This window comes from Lutra lutra, chromosome X (assembly GCF_902655055.1).
Source record: "Lutra lutra chromosome X, mLutLut1.2, whole genome shotgun sequence".
NCBI classification, from domain to species: Eukaryota; Metazoa; Chordata; class Mammalia; order Carnivora; family Mustelidae; genus Lutra; species Lutra lutra.
In genome coordinates this window covers 94,166,486-94,185,686 of record NC_062296.1, presented here as the reverse complement: position 1 = coordinate 94,185,686, position 19,201 = coordinate 94,166,486, and the positions used below count along the sequence as shown (strand labels likewise).

At 52.0% G+C, this 19,201-nt stretch overlaps 1 protein-coding gene across 1 annotated transcript in view; it reads right to left on the bottom strand.

The window, feature by feature from the left end:
• Positions 1-14,126: 14,126 nt before the first annotated feature.
• The window catches only part of ANOS1 (anosmin 1), a 174,307-nt gene continuing 169,232 nt past the window's right edge, over positions 14,127-19,201 (bottom strand). The window contains exons 13-14 of the mRNA XM_047714920.1: positions 19,015-19,156; positions 14,127-18,060 (exon numbers count right to left, since the gene is read on the bottom strand). Of these exons, the coding sequence (XP_047570876.1) occupies positions 18,002-18,060; positions 19,015-19,156 (201 nt within the window). The 3' untranslated portion in view covers positions 14,127-18,001. The remainder of the gene's footprint in view (positions 18,061-19,014; positions 19,157-19,201) is intronic.

Here is a 19,201-nt window from a genome sequence, read left to right as displayed (position 1 = left end):
TGAGGGTTTTTTATCGTAAATGGATGTTGTAGCCAAATGCTTTTCCTGCAAGTATGGAAAGGATTGTATGATTTTTATCCTTTCTCTCATTGGTGTGATGTATCAGGTTGATTGATTTGGAAATTCTGACCACCCTCGCCTCCCAGAAATAACTCCTACTTGATGGTGGTGAGTGCTTTTTTTCCATGTCTTGTTGAACTCAGTTTGCTAATATTTTGTGGAGGAATTTTGCACTTATGTTTATCAGAGATTATTGGCCTTTTTTGAGATTATTGGCCTTTGATTCTCTTTTTTTGTAGTGTTTTTATCTGGTTCTATCATCAAGGTAATGCTGGCCACAGAGAATGAATTTGGAAGTTTTCCTTCCTCTTCTGTTCGTCTGAATAGTTTGAGAAGAGTAGATACTGACTCTTCTTTAAATACATGTTAGATTCAGCTGGGAAGTCGTCTGCTGCAGGACGGGCTTGTTGGGCGTTTTCGATGACCGATGCAGTCCCCTTGCCGGTCATTGTTCTCTTTGCGTCTCCCGTTTCTTATTGAATCACTGTGCGGAGTTATGTCTTTCCAAGGATTTATCCATTTCTGTTCGGTTGTCCAGCCTGTTGGCAGAGTTACAGTAGGCAGTGCTGACGTGGAGGGGAGAAATGGGATGTCACAGGAGGCCGTGGTGTGACTGTACCAACCTCTGAAATAAATTGCACATATTCTGGAATCTGTTTTAAATGTCCATCTCAGAAATGCCTGCATGTCTACCTACAGAATTTGGACAAGGAGAAATAGATACATGTTCATATTTAAATATATGTTTCAATAAATTCATAACTTACAAGGACATTTATCTTTGAATATAAAGTTAAATGTAACAGACACCCAGACCCGAACTGCTGGGCAGGGATCTGCATCTGACAGATCTACGTACAAGGACACGTACGCGATCCAGAACACAGTGACACGTCGGGAGCACATGAACCGTCAGACGCCATCCCGAGGAACACGGTCACACGATTTATGGTTTTCCGAGGGTGACATTCTCACTGCAAGGAATGGCTGCATTTCTCTGCACAGATGTCGAAAGGGCAGTAAGACATCCATAGGCAAGAAGGCAGGTTGGAGAATAATGCATGTGGTGTCATTGAGTTTTCGTGCAAACAGAAGAGACTTCCTCAGTAGAAGCATCGCGGGAGCGTGCAGGGGCGCGGAGACCCTCAGTCGGGAGCAGCTCGGAGCTGCTGAGCGGGGGAGGAAGCAATGGGAAGTCCACGTGTTGAGTCCGTGCCGGTCTCCTACGTCTGCTATGAGAATAGTGTCACCTGGGAGCATCTTCATCTACTGGAAGGCGGGTCGGTGGCCTCCCAGACTCGTCCGCATCCAAATCCCTGGAACCCGTGAATGTCACCTTCCCCGGCTAGGAGGACGACGGTTGCCCATAGGAGTGAGGTTGCTCCGTGGCTGATTTGAGATCAGGACATTATCCCGGGTCGTTTGGATGCGCCCGGGTAAGTACTGGACCCGCCGGTGGAAAGGCAGATGAGAAGACAGGAGTCCCATGCTGGGAGGAGCTCTCGGTGCCCCCGGCCGGCCCGGGCGCAGACGGAGGCGCACAGCAAGTGTCAGGCGGCCCCAGGCCGGGAGACGACCCCGCGAGAGAGCCTGTTCCCCGAGCGCGTTCCCTGGGCCGGGCCTCCCCTCCTCAGGCTTTCTGGGCGCTCTCGGGGTCGAGGATGCATAGCAGGCAGCAGAGGTTTTGCTGCAGGGAGAGAGCAAGGAGCGGGGTGGGGAGAGCGCAGAGTCCCTCCAGCTATGCTCGTCTGTCCGTTTCGTGCACTGCGCTGCGTGGGAAGGTCCGGAAGGCCGCGGGCCGGTGCCCCGGTGCTGCGGGAGCCGCGGGTCAGCAGGGCATGATGCAGCCTTCGGATGAGGGATGCCGTGTGGCCGGTAAAGGGGACGCGCAGACTTTGGCTTCCTCATAAAAACGTGTCACTTGCGGAATGATGCCTGGATGAGTCACGCGCTGAGCTCTCAGACACGCCCTGGGCGGCCCCCAAACACCGCTGTCCGCCTTCCCAACTGGGTCCTGCTTCGCACTGAACTCCTGTGTGTCACCCGATCTCCCCCTTACATCCCCCCACCCCCGCGTTAGGGGCTCATCCCTGAGCTGGGCCGCCAGCCGCACGGGCCTCCTTAGGCTGACAGAGCTTTATCTGTGCATGCGGATAAACTCTCTGTCTTTATGCCCGACCTGACTGGAAGGCCCCCTCCCAGCTGCACAGCCCAGCCTGTGCCTCTGTGACTCAAGATTTCTTGTCTTTGGAATCTGGGTAGACGTCCAGAAATCTGCCTCCGGCTCAGTCCTCAAGGTTCAGGGGAAAGGGGGAAGCAGACAACGACAATGACAGTATCACCCCAACAAACAGCAACCTTCGCGAGTGATTCCTCACGGCGGTAAAACGTTTACGCAAAAGGTGCAGCTTGCAGGACTTGTCAGGGACTTCACGGACAGCGCCGTGCATCTCCCAAACACACACGGCAGGTTCTGGGCCGAGCTTCGGTCGAGCACAAGGCATCCTCCTGGAAGCTGACCTCGCCTTCCACGGTGGGGAGCTTCCCAGAGCTGCCAGGCCCGCTGGCAGGATGCAGACTCGGTTCTCCGTGACTCCCCGCAGAGCTTTCTGCTCCCGTTCACAGGTGCTAAGTTGTTGTCAGCTGGAGAGAGATTTTGCTTTCAGGCCTCCCTTGAGGGAGCTGGCGCTGGCCCCAGTGGTAATGCAGAACGTGGAAATGCTCAGCGGGGAAGGTCCTGGCGTGCTTTTGTGCACACTGTGGAGGGATGCTCACGCCTGCACTTGGGGGACGCCCGTCTGTGCCTCTCCTGGCATGTGAGCAGAATCTGGCCCGGGCTTTGGCTCGGTAGCTCTTCTGGGAACCAGCGCGAGGGTGTCAGGGGACAGTGTGATACACGGTGCCGGCCGGGCATCACAGCCCGGTGGCATCTCCTTCCAGCCCGGAACCAGAGTCACACCCGCCATATTGCACGAAGGAAGCCTTGTCCGGGAACTTGGCAATAAAGAAGGCGTGGAAATGCTTTGCTTCTCTGGTCCTGCAAATGACTGCCTTGGGGAGCAGCGTTCCAGTAAATACTCCCATCATGAAATCTTCAGTCATTGCATGCAGTACATTTGGGAAAAAAATCATCATTCTCTTCACATGGACCAACACTAGTCTGGGGTCTTCAGTCTACTCATCAGTGGGTAAACCTCCTGGAAGTTGAGGAGAGTCATTGCTGAACATTGACATTCCTCATTTGACTTTGTTCATCCAGTGACCCCTGATTTTCTGCACAAATGTGTTTTAAAAACTTGGAAAACACTCGCCCACGTGAAATCCTCCTAAAAATGCACCTTCACTTTACCGTCTGATTTGACCTGGCAGATACCGAGTGCTCGGTGACATCCAGCCTGCAAAGGGGCTTCTTTTTCGTTTGCATCTTAAGCTGTCTAGCTTAGACTTCCAAGTTTACCATCTGACCGGCCTTTTGAGAGGAAGTAGTGACAAGGGGGGACCCTGCAAATTTGGCCAACCCCAGCCTGGCGAGTCATCGCACACAGAACAGACGACCACGTAATTACAGTGCTTTTCTTCAAGTCTCGACCAAGTCCTGAAAAGGCAGCCTCCTGAAGTTTCCCAGATGTGCTCCGAAACTAAGAAGTACGAACAACGTCCTGCATAAAATAACAAAATAGTTAAGGTTTCTGTTGTGTCAGAACAGGGGAGGGAGGAGAGAAAAAAGGGAAAGATTTTGTATGAGACCTAAAGCGTCCCATATCGTGGTCATATACTTGCCCGTCGGCAGACCCTAGTCACGTTTCGGGCACAGCTGGGCTGCAGGCACATGGTGGAAGGGTTGCGTTGTACATGGAGAGTTTGGATAACCCTGTAAGGCAGTGGCAGTCCCTCCACTTGTGTATTAGTATCAGGTCAGGAACCATTAGAACATTCTGCCATCAAGTCTGATGGAATCCGTCAGGTGTAACTGCACAAACGAAACAGTAAGGACAGACACGTTTGTAGCGATGTCCATCTGCACATAAAGAAATGTACTTTGTATCACATACGCTCGAAACACTTGTCCACGTAGATACCTAGCGTTCCGCACGCAAGCGTACACAGAGCATCCTGTGCTCCCAGGCTACAGTAGCCCCTTGCTGTAAAATCTCGGTTCCAGCAGAGTTAACACGCAGTGTCCCGTTAGTGTCCGGTGTGTCATGCAGTGATCGACCACTGTACCCGTTACTCAGTGCTCATCTTGGTAAGTGTCTGTTTGTCCCCACGAGTCCCCACCACCTTCCCTCTAGAAACCCCCGCTTTGTTCTCTAGAGTCAAGAGTCTGGTTTTGGTGTGTTTGTTTCCTTGTTCATTTGTTCTGTTTTTCAGACCACACCTGTGTGAAACTTTGTGATATTTGTCTTTCTCCGACATACTCTTCCCAGTGTTGGACCCTCTAGATTCATCCATGTCTTTGCAAACGGCGTGATTTCGTTTGTTGTTATGGTGAATAATGTTGCGCTGTATACCAACTCCACGTCTTCTTTCCCCCGTGCATCTTACCCGTGGACACGGGGCTTGTTCCCGTCAATGGCTGCTGTCGGTACTGCTCCACTAAACACGGAGGCGCATCTGCTTCGTAATTACCGTTTCTGTATTCTTTCGCTGCATGCCCATTCGTGCGATGGCTGCATCAGATGGTAGTTCCCTTTTTAGGTTTTTTGGGGAGGAACCGCCATACTGATCTCTGAAGCACCTGTGGCCGCTGGCACGCCCACCAGCAGTGCACGAGCTCCCCTTTTCCTGCACGCTCGCCGACACCTGCTGTCCCCCACGTTGTTGGTTTCAGCCACTCTGACAAGTGTGAGGTCGTATCTCTTCATGGTTTGATTTGCATGTCCCTGATGCCAAGTGACATTGAGGCTCTTTCCCTGTGTCTGTCGGCCGGCTGGATGTTTTCTTTGAGGAAGGGTCTGTTCTTGTCTTCTGTGCATTTTTAATTGGAGAATTTGGTGGGGGGGTCAATGTTCGGATATATGTTATTTATATATTTTGGATCCTAACCCTTTATCCAGTATGTCATTTGCGAGCATTTTCTCCCATCCCCTGGGTTGCCTTCTAGTTTTGTTGGTGGTTTCCTTTGCTCTGTAGAAGCTTTTTATTTTGATGACGTCCCAGTAGTTTATTTTTGCTTTCGTTTCCTTCGCCTCAGGAGACCTGCCTAGAAAAATGTCACGACTGCCAATGGTACAGAGATGACGGCCTGTGCTCTGTTCTAGGATTTTTATGGTTCCAGGGCTGGCATATAGATCCTTAATCCACTCTGAGTGTATTTCGTGTCTGGTGTAAGATCGTGGTCCAGGTTCATTGCTCTGCATGTGGCCGGCCAGTTTTCCCAGCACCACTGGTTGAAGAGACGGTCTTTTTCCCATTGCATGTTCTTGCTTCCTTTGTCGCAGGTGATGAGTGGGTTCATTTCTGGGCTCTCCGTTCTGTTCTCTTTATCTGTGTGTGTTTCTGTGCCAGTATCACATTATTTCAGTGACTACAGCTTTGTAGTCTATCTTGAAATCTGGGGTCGTGATACTTCCAGTTTTGTCCTTCCTTTTCAAGATGGCTTTCACTATGCAGGATCTTTTGTTGGTTTTGTAAAAACCAGAGGATTGTTCTAACTCTGAAAAACGCTGTTGCTATTTTGATGGGGATTGCATTAAATCTGCAGATTGCTTTGGATAGTGTGGCTATTTTTACAGTATTTGTTCGTACAATCCATGAACATGGAATATCTTTCCATTTGTCTGTGCTCTCTTCAATTTCTTTCATCAGAACGGTACACACCGTTCTCTGTTGCTTCAGTTTATTCCTAGGTGTTTCATATTATTGGTGCACTCGTAAATGGGATTGTTCTCTTAATTTCTCTTTCTGCTACTTCATTATTAATGCACAGACCTGAAAAGGATTTCAGTATATTGACTTTGTACCCTACGATCTTACTGAATTCTCTTATTAGTTCTAGTAGCTTTTTGGAGGATTCTTTATGGTTCTCTCAATACAGCATCATGTCATCTGCAGGGGTTGAACGTTTGACTTCTTCCTCAGGCGCCTGGGGGGCTCCGTCGGTTAAGTGTCTGACTCTTGATTTTGGCTGAGGTCATCATCGCAGGGTCATGAGGTCAAGCCCCAAACTGGGCTCTGTGCTCAGTGGGGAGTCGGCTTGAGACTTTCTCCCTATCTGTCCCTCCCACCGGGCTCTCCCTCTCTCTGTTTGTCTCTCTCTCTCAAATAAATAAATGAATATTTTTTTAAAAAGTTTTACTTCTTCCTTACCAATCTAGATGCCTTTTATTTCTTTTTCTTTTTTATAAATTTATTATTATGTTCGATTAGCCAACATACAGTACATCGTTAGTTTTTGCTGTAGTGTTCAACAGTTCATTAGCTGCATGTAACACCCAGTACGCATCACCACAGGTGCCCTCCTTAACACCCATCACCCGGTGACCCCATCCCCCACCCTCCCTTCTGGAACCCTCATTCTGGTTCCCAAGAGTCCAGAGTCTCTCATGGTTTGTCTCCCTCTCTGATTTCTTCCCATTCAGTTTTTCCTCCCTTCTCTTGTGGTCCTCTGCACTATTCCTTATGCTCCACATGTGAGTGAAACCATATGATAATTGTCTTTCTCTGCTTGACTTATTTCACTCAGCATGATCTCTTCCAGTCCCATCCACATCAGTGCAAATGGTGGGTGTTCATCCTTTTTGATGGCTGAGTAATATTCCATTGTATATATGGACCACATCTTCTTTTTTTTTTTTATAACTTTTTTTTTTAAAGATTTTATTTATTTATTTGACAGAGAGATCACAAGCAGGCAGAGAGGCAGGCAGAGAGAGAGGAGGAAGCAGGCTCCCTGCTGAGCAGAGAGCCCGATGCAGGGCTCGATCCCAGGACCCTGAGATCATGACCTGAGCCAAAGGCAGTGGCTTAACCCACTGAGCCACCCAGGTGCCCCTGGACCACATCTTCTTTATCCATTCATCTGTTGAAGGGCATCTTGGTTCCTTCCACAGTTGGGCTATTATTTTTCTTGTCTGATTGCTGTGGCTAGGACTTCTAAAGTGTGTTGGTAAGAGTGAGCATTCTTGTATTATTCCTGATCTTAGGGGAGAAGCTCTCTGGTTTTTACCATTGAGTGTAATGTTAGCTGTGGGATTTTCATAGATGGCCTTTATTATGTTCAGGTACGTTCTCTCTAAACCTGCTTTGTTGAGGGTTTTTGTAGTGAGTGGAGGTTGTACTTTGTCAAATGCTTTTTATGCATCTATTGAAATGATCATATGGTTTTTATACTTTGTTGATGTGATGAAGCACATTGATTAATTTGTGAATATCAAACCACCCTAGCATCCCAAAAATAAATCCCATTTAGCCATGGTGAATACATTTTTCAATGTATTGTTGGATTTTGTTGCTAATATTTTGTTGAGGACTTTTGTATCCTATGTTTATGAGAGATACTGGCCCGTGTGTGTGTTTTGGTTTTTTGTTTGTTTGTTTATTTTTTGTAGTTATCATTCTCTGGTTTTGGTATCAGGGTAATGCTGACCTCGTAGAATGTATGTAGAAGCTCTCCTTTTTCTATTTTGGAATAGTTTGCAAAGAATAATTATTAACTCTTCTTTCTTATTAGTTTTTATTTTTTCCCATCACCCATTGAGCCATCCCCCTACCTACCTACCCTCCGGCAACCCTCTGTTTGTTCTCTGTTTTTAAGAGTTTCTAGTTATTAACTCTTCTTTAATTGTTTGGTAAAATTCCCCTGTGAAGCCACCTGGTCCTAGATTTCTGTTTACTGGGAGGTTTTTGTTGTTTGCCTAATTCCTGTTGATTTAACATACAGTGTTACATTACATTCATATTGAGAGTTTTTTGATTACTGATTTGGTTTAATTTCTGGTAATAAGTGTGTTCAAATTTTCTATTTTTCTCTGAGTCAATTTTGGAGGTAGATATTTCTAGGAATGTATCCATTTCTTAGTAGGTTGTCCAATCTGTTGGTATGTCATATTTTATAATATTCTCTTGTAATCCTTTGTATTTCTGTAGTGCTGGTTTTGGTTTTTATTTCTCAATTCTGATTTTGTTTGAGTCCTATCTCTCTCTCTCTGTTTTTTGTTTTCCTTTTTTAATGTGTCTGGCTAAAGGTTTATCAATTTTGTGGATCTGTTCAAAGAACCAGTTCCTGGTTTTATTGGTCTCTTCTGTGGGTTGTTTAGTTTCTATTTTGTTTCTTTCTGCTGTAATCTTTATTGTTTTCTTCCTTCTGCTGGTTTTGGGTTTTTGTTCTTCTTTGTCTAGCTTCTGTGGTTGTGAGGTTAGGTTGTTTCTTTATGACTTTTCTTGCTGCTTGAAGTTCACTTACATTATTGTAAGCGTCCCTCGTGGATTAGCCTTTGCTGCATCCCAAAGATTTCGGACCATTTTGTTCATCTCCATGTATTTTTTTGATTGCCTCTTTGATTTCTCGGTTGATCGACTCATCACTTAGTAACATGTTCCTTGGCCTCCATGTATCTGTGGTCTTCCCAGGTTTTTCCTTGTGGTTGATTTCTGGTTTCATAGTATCATGGTCAGAAACAATGCATGACATGACTTTAGCTATTTTTAATCTGTTGACACTGGTTTTGTGGCCTAATAATATAATCTGTTCTGGAGAACGTCCCGTGTGTAGTTCAGAAGAATGTGCATTCTACTGTTTCAGGATGGGATGTCCTGAGCATACCTGTTGGATCCATGTGGTCCAGTGTCACTCAATGCTGCTGTTTCTTGTTGAGTTTCTGTGTAGGTGCTCTGTGCATTGATGTCCATGGGTGTTAACGTCCCCTGCTATTTCTGTGTTACTGTTGATTACTTCCTTTGTGTTTGTTATTAGCTGCTCTGTGCATTTGCACGCTCCCTGTTGGGTGCATCAGTATTTGCAGTTATCATATCTTCTTGGCGAGGCCCCTTGATGATCAGGTAGTACCCTTCTTTGTCTCTTGTTACACTCTGTGTTTTCAGGTCATTGTGTCCAACACAAGTGTTGCTCCCCAGGCTTTCTTACCACTTCTCTTTGCATAATAAATGCTTTTCCATCCCTACATGTTCAGTCTGCATGTGTCCTTAGGTCTGAAATGTGTGTCTTGTAGGCAGCATGAGATGGGTTTGGAGTTTTGGTTTTCGTTTTTCGGGTTTTTAATCCATCCCACCATCCTGTATTGTTTGTCTGGAGCCCTTGTGCATGCAAAGTATTCATGGATAGGTATGTATCTGCTGCCATTTTGTTGCTTGCTTTATGGCTTTTTATAGTTCTTCTGTGTTCCCTTCTTGCTGTCTTCCGTCTCAGTTAGTTGGCTTTCTTTAGCGACATACTTGGATTCCTTTCTTTTTACTTTTTGTGTATCTGTTACAGGTTTTTGATGTGTGGTTACCGTTAGGTTTCTAGCCAACATCTTATGCATATACCAGACTACATTACGGAGGGGGTGACTTACGTTTGTACCCATTCTTCAGTCCTGCCCCACCATGGTTTAAGTCGATGATGTCATACTTTTAAATTTTATTATTACTTTTTATTTATTTATTTTAGAGAGAAAAAGAGAGAGTGTGCCAACAGTGGGGGAGAGAGGCTGAGGGAGAGGGAGAGAGAGAGAATCCTAAGCAGGCTCCACACCCAGCATAGAAGCCCAGTGCGGGGCTTAGTCTTACAACCCTGAGATCACGACCTGAGCCAAAATCAAGAGTCGGACGCTCAATGGACTGAGCCACCCAGGTGCCCCTGTGGTGTCGCACTTTGAGTCCTTTTGTATTGTGACTCCCTTGACTGATTTTTATAGATAAACTTGGTTTTACTGGTTTCGTGCTGCTCCTTCTCTTACTCTCGCTGATGGCCTTTCCTTCCCATTCCCAGATAGGCCTTGAACATTTCTTACAGGGCTGGTTTAGTGCTGGGAAGGCTGCCCACCAGCTCTTTTGTTCTCGGGGAAGCCTCCCAATCACCCATGTCCCTCTACCCTGTGCTCTGAGAGTAAACAAGTCTCTCTGCCATGTCCCCAGGTGGTTTCTCCAACTGCCACCTCTGTGGCGTACCGCAGCAGTGTTGTGTGCTCTGGTGGTGCCTTCATGCGCACACACTGGCTTGCCTCTTGCCGTCAGGCTCTCCCAGAGCCCAGCCTACTGAGTTTTAAAGTTCCAGGTTCAAAGTCCCACTGACCGTAAGAACGTGAGAAATCGAGCCCCTCTGGTTTTTGAAGCACAATGTCATGTGGGCTCATTTAACACATGTGGGTCCACAGTGCTGGGGTGTGTGCTGTGGCCTCTGCTCCTTCCCCTCCTCTGGGCCTCGGCGTCCCTCCCCCGTGTAGATGGCCCTGCGGGTCAATTTGGTTCCCAAATGCATCCCCTTCCTCCCTCCCCTTTTTGATGTGGCCTCTTCTCTACATGTATTTGTGGGGAATGTTGGGGTCATTTTCCGGGTTATTGACACTGATGTGGTGTCAGGGGGTTGAACCTGTGGGACAAGGCGAGGCTAGAATCGTCACGTCTGTCTGCCGTGTTGTACATTGTACCTTTGTCACGTGAGGTTTCGGAGGACGGGCTGGCCTGCAGCAGAGGCTCATGGTTAACCACAAGGATCCTGGCCTCACACTCATTTCCAGACTTTGTCCCCCACAAGCCACCTGATGCTGGGCTGACTTAACCACTCGCGTCTCCGTCTCTGCAGCTTGAAGACGCTGCCATCCCCCTTCGCAGGGTTGTAGGAATGAATGAACTTGTGCAAACAGCGCACTTAGCCAGGTGCGTCCCCGTGGGTCGGTCTTCAGGATGTGTCCGCTCCAGGCTCAACTCTGTGAGCTGCTTCCCCAGGAAACTACCGAGAGGGCCTTACGGTCGACCCAGCGCGGTTCGCAGAGGGCCCACGCCACAAAGGCGTGATGGGTGGCATCCATTATGCCTAATGATCCCGATTGCTTTTGATGAGCTGTCGTTTGAGACGAGGACGGAGACATCTGGGACCAGAAGGTCAGTGAGACTCAGTTTGGGCGTGCACGCAGTCCGTGCTGGAAGCCATGGACAGATCCGCTCGAATTGGCTGTGTTTGGCTTCACGGAAATCTCGGCTGGCTGCCTGTCTGAAGCTGTTCCACCGGGCCATAGGAGACCGTCCTTTTCTCCGACAACACGCCGGAGTGTCCAGACTCTCTCTGACTCCCCATGTGTTTCCCCAGCGTGTCCCTCCATAAAGTCCCGGCCACACCCCAGAGAGGACTGCGCGGGGCACGCGTGCCTGTGCTTTGTCCCTACATCCGTCTGCACGCGTGCCTTTGCCCGCATACCCCACGGCCACGTCTGCCCTTCGGGCCGGACACCGAGGAGGCTGAGCTCTGTGGCACTCAGAGTGTCCCTCTTCCGTGGGACGTGTCACGTCCTCAGCTCTGGGAGCAGGAACTTTCTGCCATTGCTCATTCAGTCGTATCTCGGTGCCGTCTGTAAGGAAGGGGCCTCTGCACGCCAGGGACATACTCGAAATCGCTGGGGACGCTGGGAGACAGCCCTGATGTCCCACGCACTCTGATCTGAAGGGGCCCGAAGACACAGGTCTCCCTCAGTGCTGCCCGGGGGTCCTGTCATTGGCACCGTTGTCCTGAGAGCCACTGACCCCGGGTCTGGCTAATCAGCTGAGGCGACCCCTCGAAAGCCCCGTCTGCAGGTGTCACCCTTAGTGGGAAATGACTCCGTTTCCCACCCTGGGCAGCGCGTGCCGGTATAGAGAGGAACGAAGTTCGCCTTCCTTTTCGTCCTCCGGCAGAATCCGCTTCCGCACGTAGATCCGCCCCCGGGGGATTGCTCAGTCCGAGAAGTGACTTTCCAAATCGGTGGTGTTTAATTACACGTAACTGTGGTTTCATCGAACGAGACAGATTGGGGGGGACAGACTTGTCAGGGACGGAGCACGAGTCAGAGCACGAGTCACCGGCTAAATTCGAGACGGCGCTGGACGCATATTGACGTGGCCGTTTCTCTAACATTTTACTTGCGATCAGAGGCAGATGGCATTCGGGCTCCGGGAAATGCGCAAAAACAGACACAACTTACTTAAAATTAATTTCTTGAACTAACGGTGTCTTTGAAATGTTCTACTTCACACACAGCGGCCCGTATGTGCGTCGTAGGGTCACCTGGAATCTTACACACACGTCTGTGCGGGGACAGCAGTGACATCCGTGTGACCGCGTGTCTGCAGAGGAGATGGAAGAGAGAGGAGAGGAGACGGTACGGAAACCCTCCATGGGGTTCAGAGCCTCTGCCGTGGCATCCCACCCGCCGTGCCAGCCTGCGACCCCGTGGCATGGCTCAGGGAGTGACAATGGTGGCAGGAGTGGAGTGGGAAGGGCTGAGACGGGGCAGTCGGAGGAGGGAGGGTGGGGAGGGAGAAGGCATTGGAGGCCACGTGGGGACCTGAAGTCTCAGACGAGGGAGCAGGCAGGACTGCGGGAGGGACAGCAGCGGGGGCAGGAGGAGTCTGGGGAGAGGTCTTGGCCCTGCAAACACTGGCCCTGACAGCTGGCGTGGGCATTCAGGCCACCACGCTTACGGCTGGCGTCCCCCATACTGTCCGCTGGGCTTAGGAGGCCCGAGAACCAAACCCCGACACGTCATGGCCAGGGTCAAGGCCAGTGGAGCCCCGTCTCCAGCCACTCGCTTCCTTGGTGTTGGAGGATGAGACGGACCAGCGGCCACAGGGAAGGACTCGGAGGTCCTGCCGCGGGCCGGGCAGCTGCGCTCACGTGCCGGTCCCGGACCACACGCGCCTGTGTTCGTGCTGGGAAGGGAGGTGCTGGTCCTCCGCATGCCCGCAGACACAGTGAACGCGGGGCTGCCCTGAACCCCAAAGGCACAGGGTGTGGCCCCGGAGCAGAGCCGCGCCGCCCCTGCCCGCAGCCGCCGGCCGCCCCCACCCCGCGGTCCCTGCACCGGGGCCAGCGGAGTACGGCCGTGGGGTGGAAGCGCAGCCCTCCCGCTGGTGGCCTGGGGGTCTGGACTCGCCCGGGCCGGTGCCCACCGCGTCAGGAACCCGGCACCGCCGTGGCGCGAACAGGCCCGCGTGCCGATGAGGGCAGGGTTCGTGCTGCCCGTGGCTCCGCCGCCCGCTCACGGCTTCGCATCCCGCTTCCGAAACGCGCCCTCGCCCCCCGCTCCCACGTCGCTCCTCCCACCGCCTCGTGTGCCCGCGGCTGCCACGGGGATGCGTGAGCACGTGCGTGACCCCGCGTGGGTCCTGCCCGTGCCCTCTGACCCCGGCTCGCGGCCCGGCGCCCCGCATCCACGGTCTCCGTTTACCGCCTTCTGTTCTCCGGTGGCTGCGCCTGCCGGTCCCGCGTCCGCCTCGTGGGACGAGCACCGCTGCAACAGGGTTTCCTTCTGCAGGCAGGTGCCCCCCGGAACGGGACCGGGCGCCCGGCGGAACCGGAGACGTGGCTCTCGGAGGTGCAGATCACGTGGGGGACCGTGCAGGAGACAGCAGGTCCCGCCTCCCCGGGGTCACCCCTGGGACTCCTCAGGTTTCTGGGGCGGCGTCCGGCTCAGTCCTCGCTGATCCCCAGCGGGAAAGCGGGAACTCCTGGGGGAGAGGGCTGGGGGGCTCCGTCTGCTACGCGTCTGATGTGGTTTCGGCTCAGGTCGTGACCTCGGGGTCGTGAGATGGAGCCCCACGTCTGGCTCTGCAGGGAGCCGGCTTGATTCTGTCTCCCTCTTGCCCTCCTCCAACCCCAGCCCGAGCGGGCACATTCTCTCGGATCAATCTTTTTAAAATCCGCACGGAAGGCATCAGCAATAGCAGCCCTCGGTGAATCAGATGGAAGGTCGCCCCAGCGGTGACTCTCAGGGCGCACGCACGCTCACGAGGTGGTCGGGCTGTCCCTTACACACTCCGCCCCTCACCGTCCGTTCCTACGGACTTGTTGAGTGTCCCGGGCGACGCAGGGCAAACATGGAAAATAAAAGTCTTGTCTTTTTTTCCATAAATAAATGAGTCCAGTCCGCTGGGCAGGTTTAAGGATCCTTTATTACTGAATCAGTATGTACAGAACACCCTCACGTGAAAACAAGGAGTAACAGGGTAGCAGACTATGTACAATACTTTTCCGTTTTTACAAAAGTTTTTACAAGATTACTTCTCTCTGAAGAGCATGACAGACACACACGAAAATCGAACTTTTTTTTTTTATTACATCCATAAATAAATATTGACTTGACACGACCAGTAGAAGAGACGAGGTCTCTCCAGGCCATGGGGATGAGAAGGTAGCCGCTGCGTTATCCGCACGCGACGGCATCGTTAACGGGTCAGTTCCAGACAGATCTCGGTTAATCACTCTGAATTGCGTAACGTGCTACAAGACTCAGGAGAGGTGAGAAACGGAGTCCGGCCATGCACAACCGTAGGTGAGCGTCACTGTCTTTACACAGCTATTATTTTAAATGAACTAGAAATACATGCAACACGTATGTAGGCTTTGTGTGCTGGGGACAGCGCAAGGGTTTCTGGAACGAGGCAGAGCTATTTGCAGTCGTGGGAATGAGTAATTAGTAAATCCACGGCCCAAGGCGTCGGCAAGGGCCTTAAATCAATAAGTCCTTATCGTTAGAGATGCCGACCGGCAGAAAGGATTAAGTATCTGTGCTCGGGTGACAGAAAGGCACGTCCGAACTCAGTCTGCCCATCAGGTTTTTCAGGGACACGATAAGAGACATAATTCAGGGCTTTGCAGTCAAGTTCCCAGCTTGGCTCCCGGGACGGACTCCTGGGCTCCTGGGTCCTGCCGACAAGGCAGGTTCTCCCGAGTTTAGTAAATTCCCCCCCTCTCTGGTGCACGGGTTCTCAGCTGGGATGGGGGACCTCATCCGCCAGGGGCGAGTGGGAAGCGTGCGGAGAATTGTGGATTGTCACAACATGGGCGGGTCCTCCTGGCACGTGGTGGGTGAGGCCAGGGCCACCGCTGGGTGCTCTACGGTGCTCACGGCGCCCCGGAAGGACGGTGACCCCCACCCCTCCCCACCACCTGCGCCGACGTGGACACAGCCTTTTCTGCACAATCACTTACGGGTTCATCTAGGTTCCCAGCACATGGATGCGTCTTTACACTTGAACTTTGCTTAATCGTCTTTTTAAAGTACAGCCTGTCGTCAGTTCCACTGTCTCTAATATGTCCTACTGACACCAAGAAGGACTCGAAAGGGCACACGCTTCCCGTAAGAGGCACGTGCAGAGCCCCCGCTTAGGACAGGGAGCGGGTCCTTTTCCCCGAGAGACCGCAGGCTGCAGGCGGACGGGGAGGAACTGTGGTGAGTACGGACTTAACCCCTGGGATCTCAGCACTTGGTATTCTCGATGGGCTCAACTGTTAAGACTACGTATTTTCCCCAAATGTATTTTTTCTCCTATGAGAGAGACGCGTTTCATTTTAATAAGACATATTGGAGACGAGCCACTAACAGTGTTTAGAGAAAACAAAGCATAGTTTGTGTCCTTTTCATTAGGGCACTCAAATTTTTAAAATCAAAGAAAAAAAATGTAATGATATATGGCCAATTTGCATATTGAAAGTCACTTGAATTCATAAACTCCTGTGTCCTTAATCATCTAATTAATAGTTTTCTTCCAATAACGTGAAAAATTAAAATTTTGTTATCGCAAAATTCGGCGCTCACAGGAGTGGCTTTCAAGTTTGAAAGGAGGCTCTAAGCTTCGGAACCTTCTTCCAGACTGAAAATGTATTTTCTCGTTGTCTATTGCCCAAAGACTCACAATTAAACTTTATAAACTCAAACTTACAGAATAATTTAGTAACATTTCATGTCTCTGTGTACACTCCTGCATTTTGAACGATACAACGGCACAAACATTTGTGGACACAAATATTGGATTTGTTCGTGACAAGTTCAGGGTAAAGATAACCTTGTGGCCAATATTCGATGTCTTTGTTGGTGAAAATTTGAGAATCTGACATTCAGATGGGGTTCCTGGCACTGGCTGAGTCCTGGTTTCCGTGAAGGTACCTGTGCTGCTGGGTCCAGCTCGGGCGGTTGGAAACGAGGGGAGGTCCTGTTCGTTCCTTGGGGAAGCAGGTGACTCCGGGGCACGCCGTGCGGCCCGTCCCGACTGCGTCAAGAGATCCATGCTCGAGCGCTGGGAAGCCCGGGCACCTTCGGGCGGGCCTTTCCCACGGGCGTCCCTGGTGCGGAGCTGCAGAACCGCGAGCGTCTTCGCCGGAAGTCTTGGCTGCACAGCGGACAGTTGCAACTCTGTTTCCACGTGTCCATGCGTACAGACTGCGTTTCCCTAACATTCACATCCGTCTGATCATAAAAATCCTCTGTCTCCGTTTTCTAGCACATTTGCCTTCAGAACTCGTGCGTGGAGGAGTTCCGAGCCGTCCCTGTGTCCGCGCGCTTCCAGAAACCCACAAATACCCGGTGCCAGGCGCACAGCCCAGGAGCGCGGCCCCAGAGCTCTCCCCGGCCGCCGTGGCTGCGCAGAGAGGAGGAAGACCTTCCTGCAAGGTGCTGGGAGGCGGCTACACGGTGCTTTCCTCCGGAGAGAGCACCGACGGCAGACACGTGACCCTCCCGTTCACGAGAACGGGTCTGTCTACACCACGGGGAGCTGTCAAGAGATTCCCCCAGTGAGTCACACTGAAGGTGTGTGTGTGTGTGCACGCGCGCACAGACACGCGCACACACACAGCTGCGAATTCCACACCACATCTGCGGACGTTCCCTCAAGAAAAGCCTGGATGAGACAGCATTTCCGGGTGTAAGGCTGCACCAGTGCTCGGTGGCACCGCGGACGGAGGCCGGGCTCTGACCCGGGTCCACGCTGGGAAAGCTGGTTTGGAGCCAGGTGGTCCCACAGGATGGATTCGGAAGAAAAAGGCAAGTAAAGCGCTCTCCTCTATCCGCCCGGCCCTGTCCCACGTTCCCGAGAATATTCTAGCGTTCACTTTGCTTCCTGTGATGAAGGAAAGGCGAATCTCGGGAGAGAGTGCACAACACTCCACGGCTGGGATTCTCACTTTAAGCAGGAGCTTTTGTACATCGTGAGATGCAGGACACGGTGAAACAAAGGAGAATGGCAGCTCTTTTCTGCATGGAGGGAAAAAGGAAAAAGAAATAAGAAAATGTATCAGGGAGGCCTGTCCTTTTCTAGGAGGAAGCATGAAAACGCATCCCCGGGAAAGCATTCTGATTTCTCCAAGCCTGACGGACAGCGGCGAACTCGCTGGACGCGGCCTGCTCCGGGAGCCCCTCGTAAGACGCGGGTCGCACACGCGCTGCTCGTTGGCCTCAGTGAGAACGGGGCTTGGGCTGCGGGTGTGGACGGTGGCAGAGGGAACTTGACTGCTCTGTATTGGAGGGTGGGAGTAAGTCACACGGTACGAATCGTCAGATAAACGCTGTGACTACGTCGGGCTTACAGACTGCGTCCCCTTACGTGATTTTGCAAATCAAAGCAATCATTTAACTTTTAAAAACGTTTTATTGACGGACGTCACGCTCGGTACGAGTGTGCCCTGCGTGTGTTACACAGATGTGTTCCGAGCACGCGCGGCTGCAGGTCCGGGAGCTCTCGCTGTGCGGCCGTCCCATGGAGATCCGTGCGTGCGCGCCGATGCGGGTACGGGGATTTCCTGCGCGGGGGCCTCATTTCCTCCATTCTGGGAAGTAGTGTCCACCCCCACCGGTGGCCGTGTGTCACTCCTTTCCACCTGCGTCGAGATGGGCAGAGGGACCCGGGGCACAAGGTCACACGGGGGAGGGAGGTCATGCGGGGCGGCCGCTGCCCTTGTAGCCGTGTGTCGTCGCCGCGCAGCTCCACCCGCCCGCTCGATCTACGACTCTCAGACGCTTGTTGGAACCGTTTAGTGTCTTTCCGGAGAAGGCGGGTGGTGGTGGGGGTGCCGAGCTTTCAGATGGGGTCCTGGGGGGGACGGGACACACGGATCAGTCATGGTGCGCTACGGGAAGCAGGGACTGGCGGGGACATCGCGAGCTCCCGCCTGCACCCTTATCTCTCCTGCTCGGACTCCCCTTCCCCCCTTCCCTCCTTCCCTCCGCCCCGAGGTCCGTAAGCTCCCAGGAGGAACAGGACAAGCCTGCTTCCTGTGTCACAGTTAAGCCAGCCCAGTCCTTCCTCTGTCCTCAGGACAACACGTCACCGCTTCTGTCCGAGACCCAGTGTCCGAGGAGGAGCATTGGACAGCACAGCCCAACGCCACAGGGTCGGGCCGCCCCGCTCGCCCATCCCGAGCACAGTCTGTGTCACTGTGGGCGCGCACGTGACGGAGGCACTCATGCTTCTGCGCTCGTAAAAGCAGAGGCAGGAGTGCGTCTCCGTTCTCTTCCCAACACACAGACCCTTAGGCCCCGCTTTTACGTGCAGCTGGGGACGATGAGGCACGTAATTTAAAAGTCGGCAAGAGCCTCACTGTCTCGAAACAGTGGGTGACAATTTTCTCCTTAACCCAGCGCCGACTCGGATTGATTTGGGTCGCACGATGAAGCAAGCTCACGTGGTGTGTCAGAGCAGACTTGTGTACCACAGTCGTCCTTACCAGATTCATTTCCTAGACCATCATATTCGAAAATCTTAATTTTTAAAATGATTCCCGAATCATAGCTGTATTCACGGGATAAAAGGGAAGAAGCGTGACGTGTGGAGAAGAGCAGGGCAGGGACGAGGAGGAAAGCGCGGCGGGCCGGGAGCGAGTGGAGAAGCAGCAGCCGCACACCCGAGCCAATGCCGTGCAACAGCGTCCGGCCCACAGACACTCATGGGAGGCAGAGGTCCAGGCCCAGAGAACCCGGAGCTCGGGGACCGATGCCAACCCTAGTGTCTCCCGCAGACCGTGGCCCGTGCGTGTCCCCCACTCACTGTGCGCGGAGGGCGGCGTGAGGTCTGGTGTCCAGAAGGTTTTGATGGTGGCCGGGCCTTCGCCTCCCGCGGTCAGCACCTGCACTTCCAGTCGGTACAGCGTGGACGGTCTCAGGTTGGGCACCGCAAGGACGTAATGGTCCTGGGAGGCACAAGGAAAGAGATGCTAGTCAGTGACCTTTCCAGG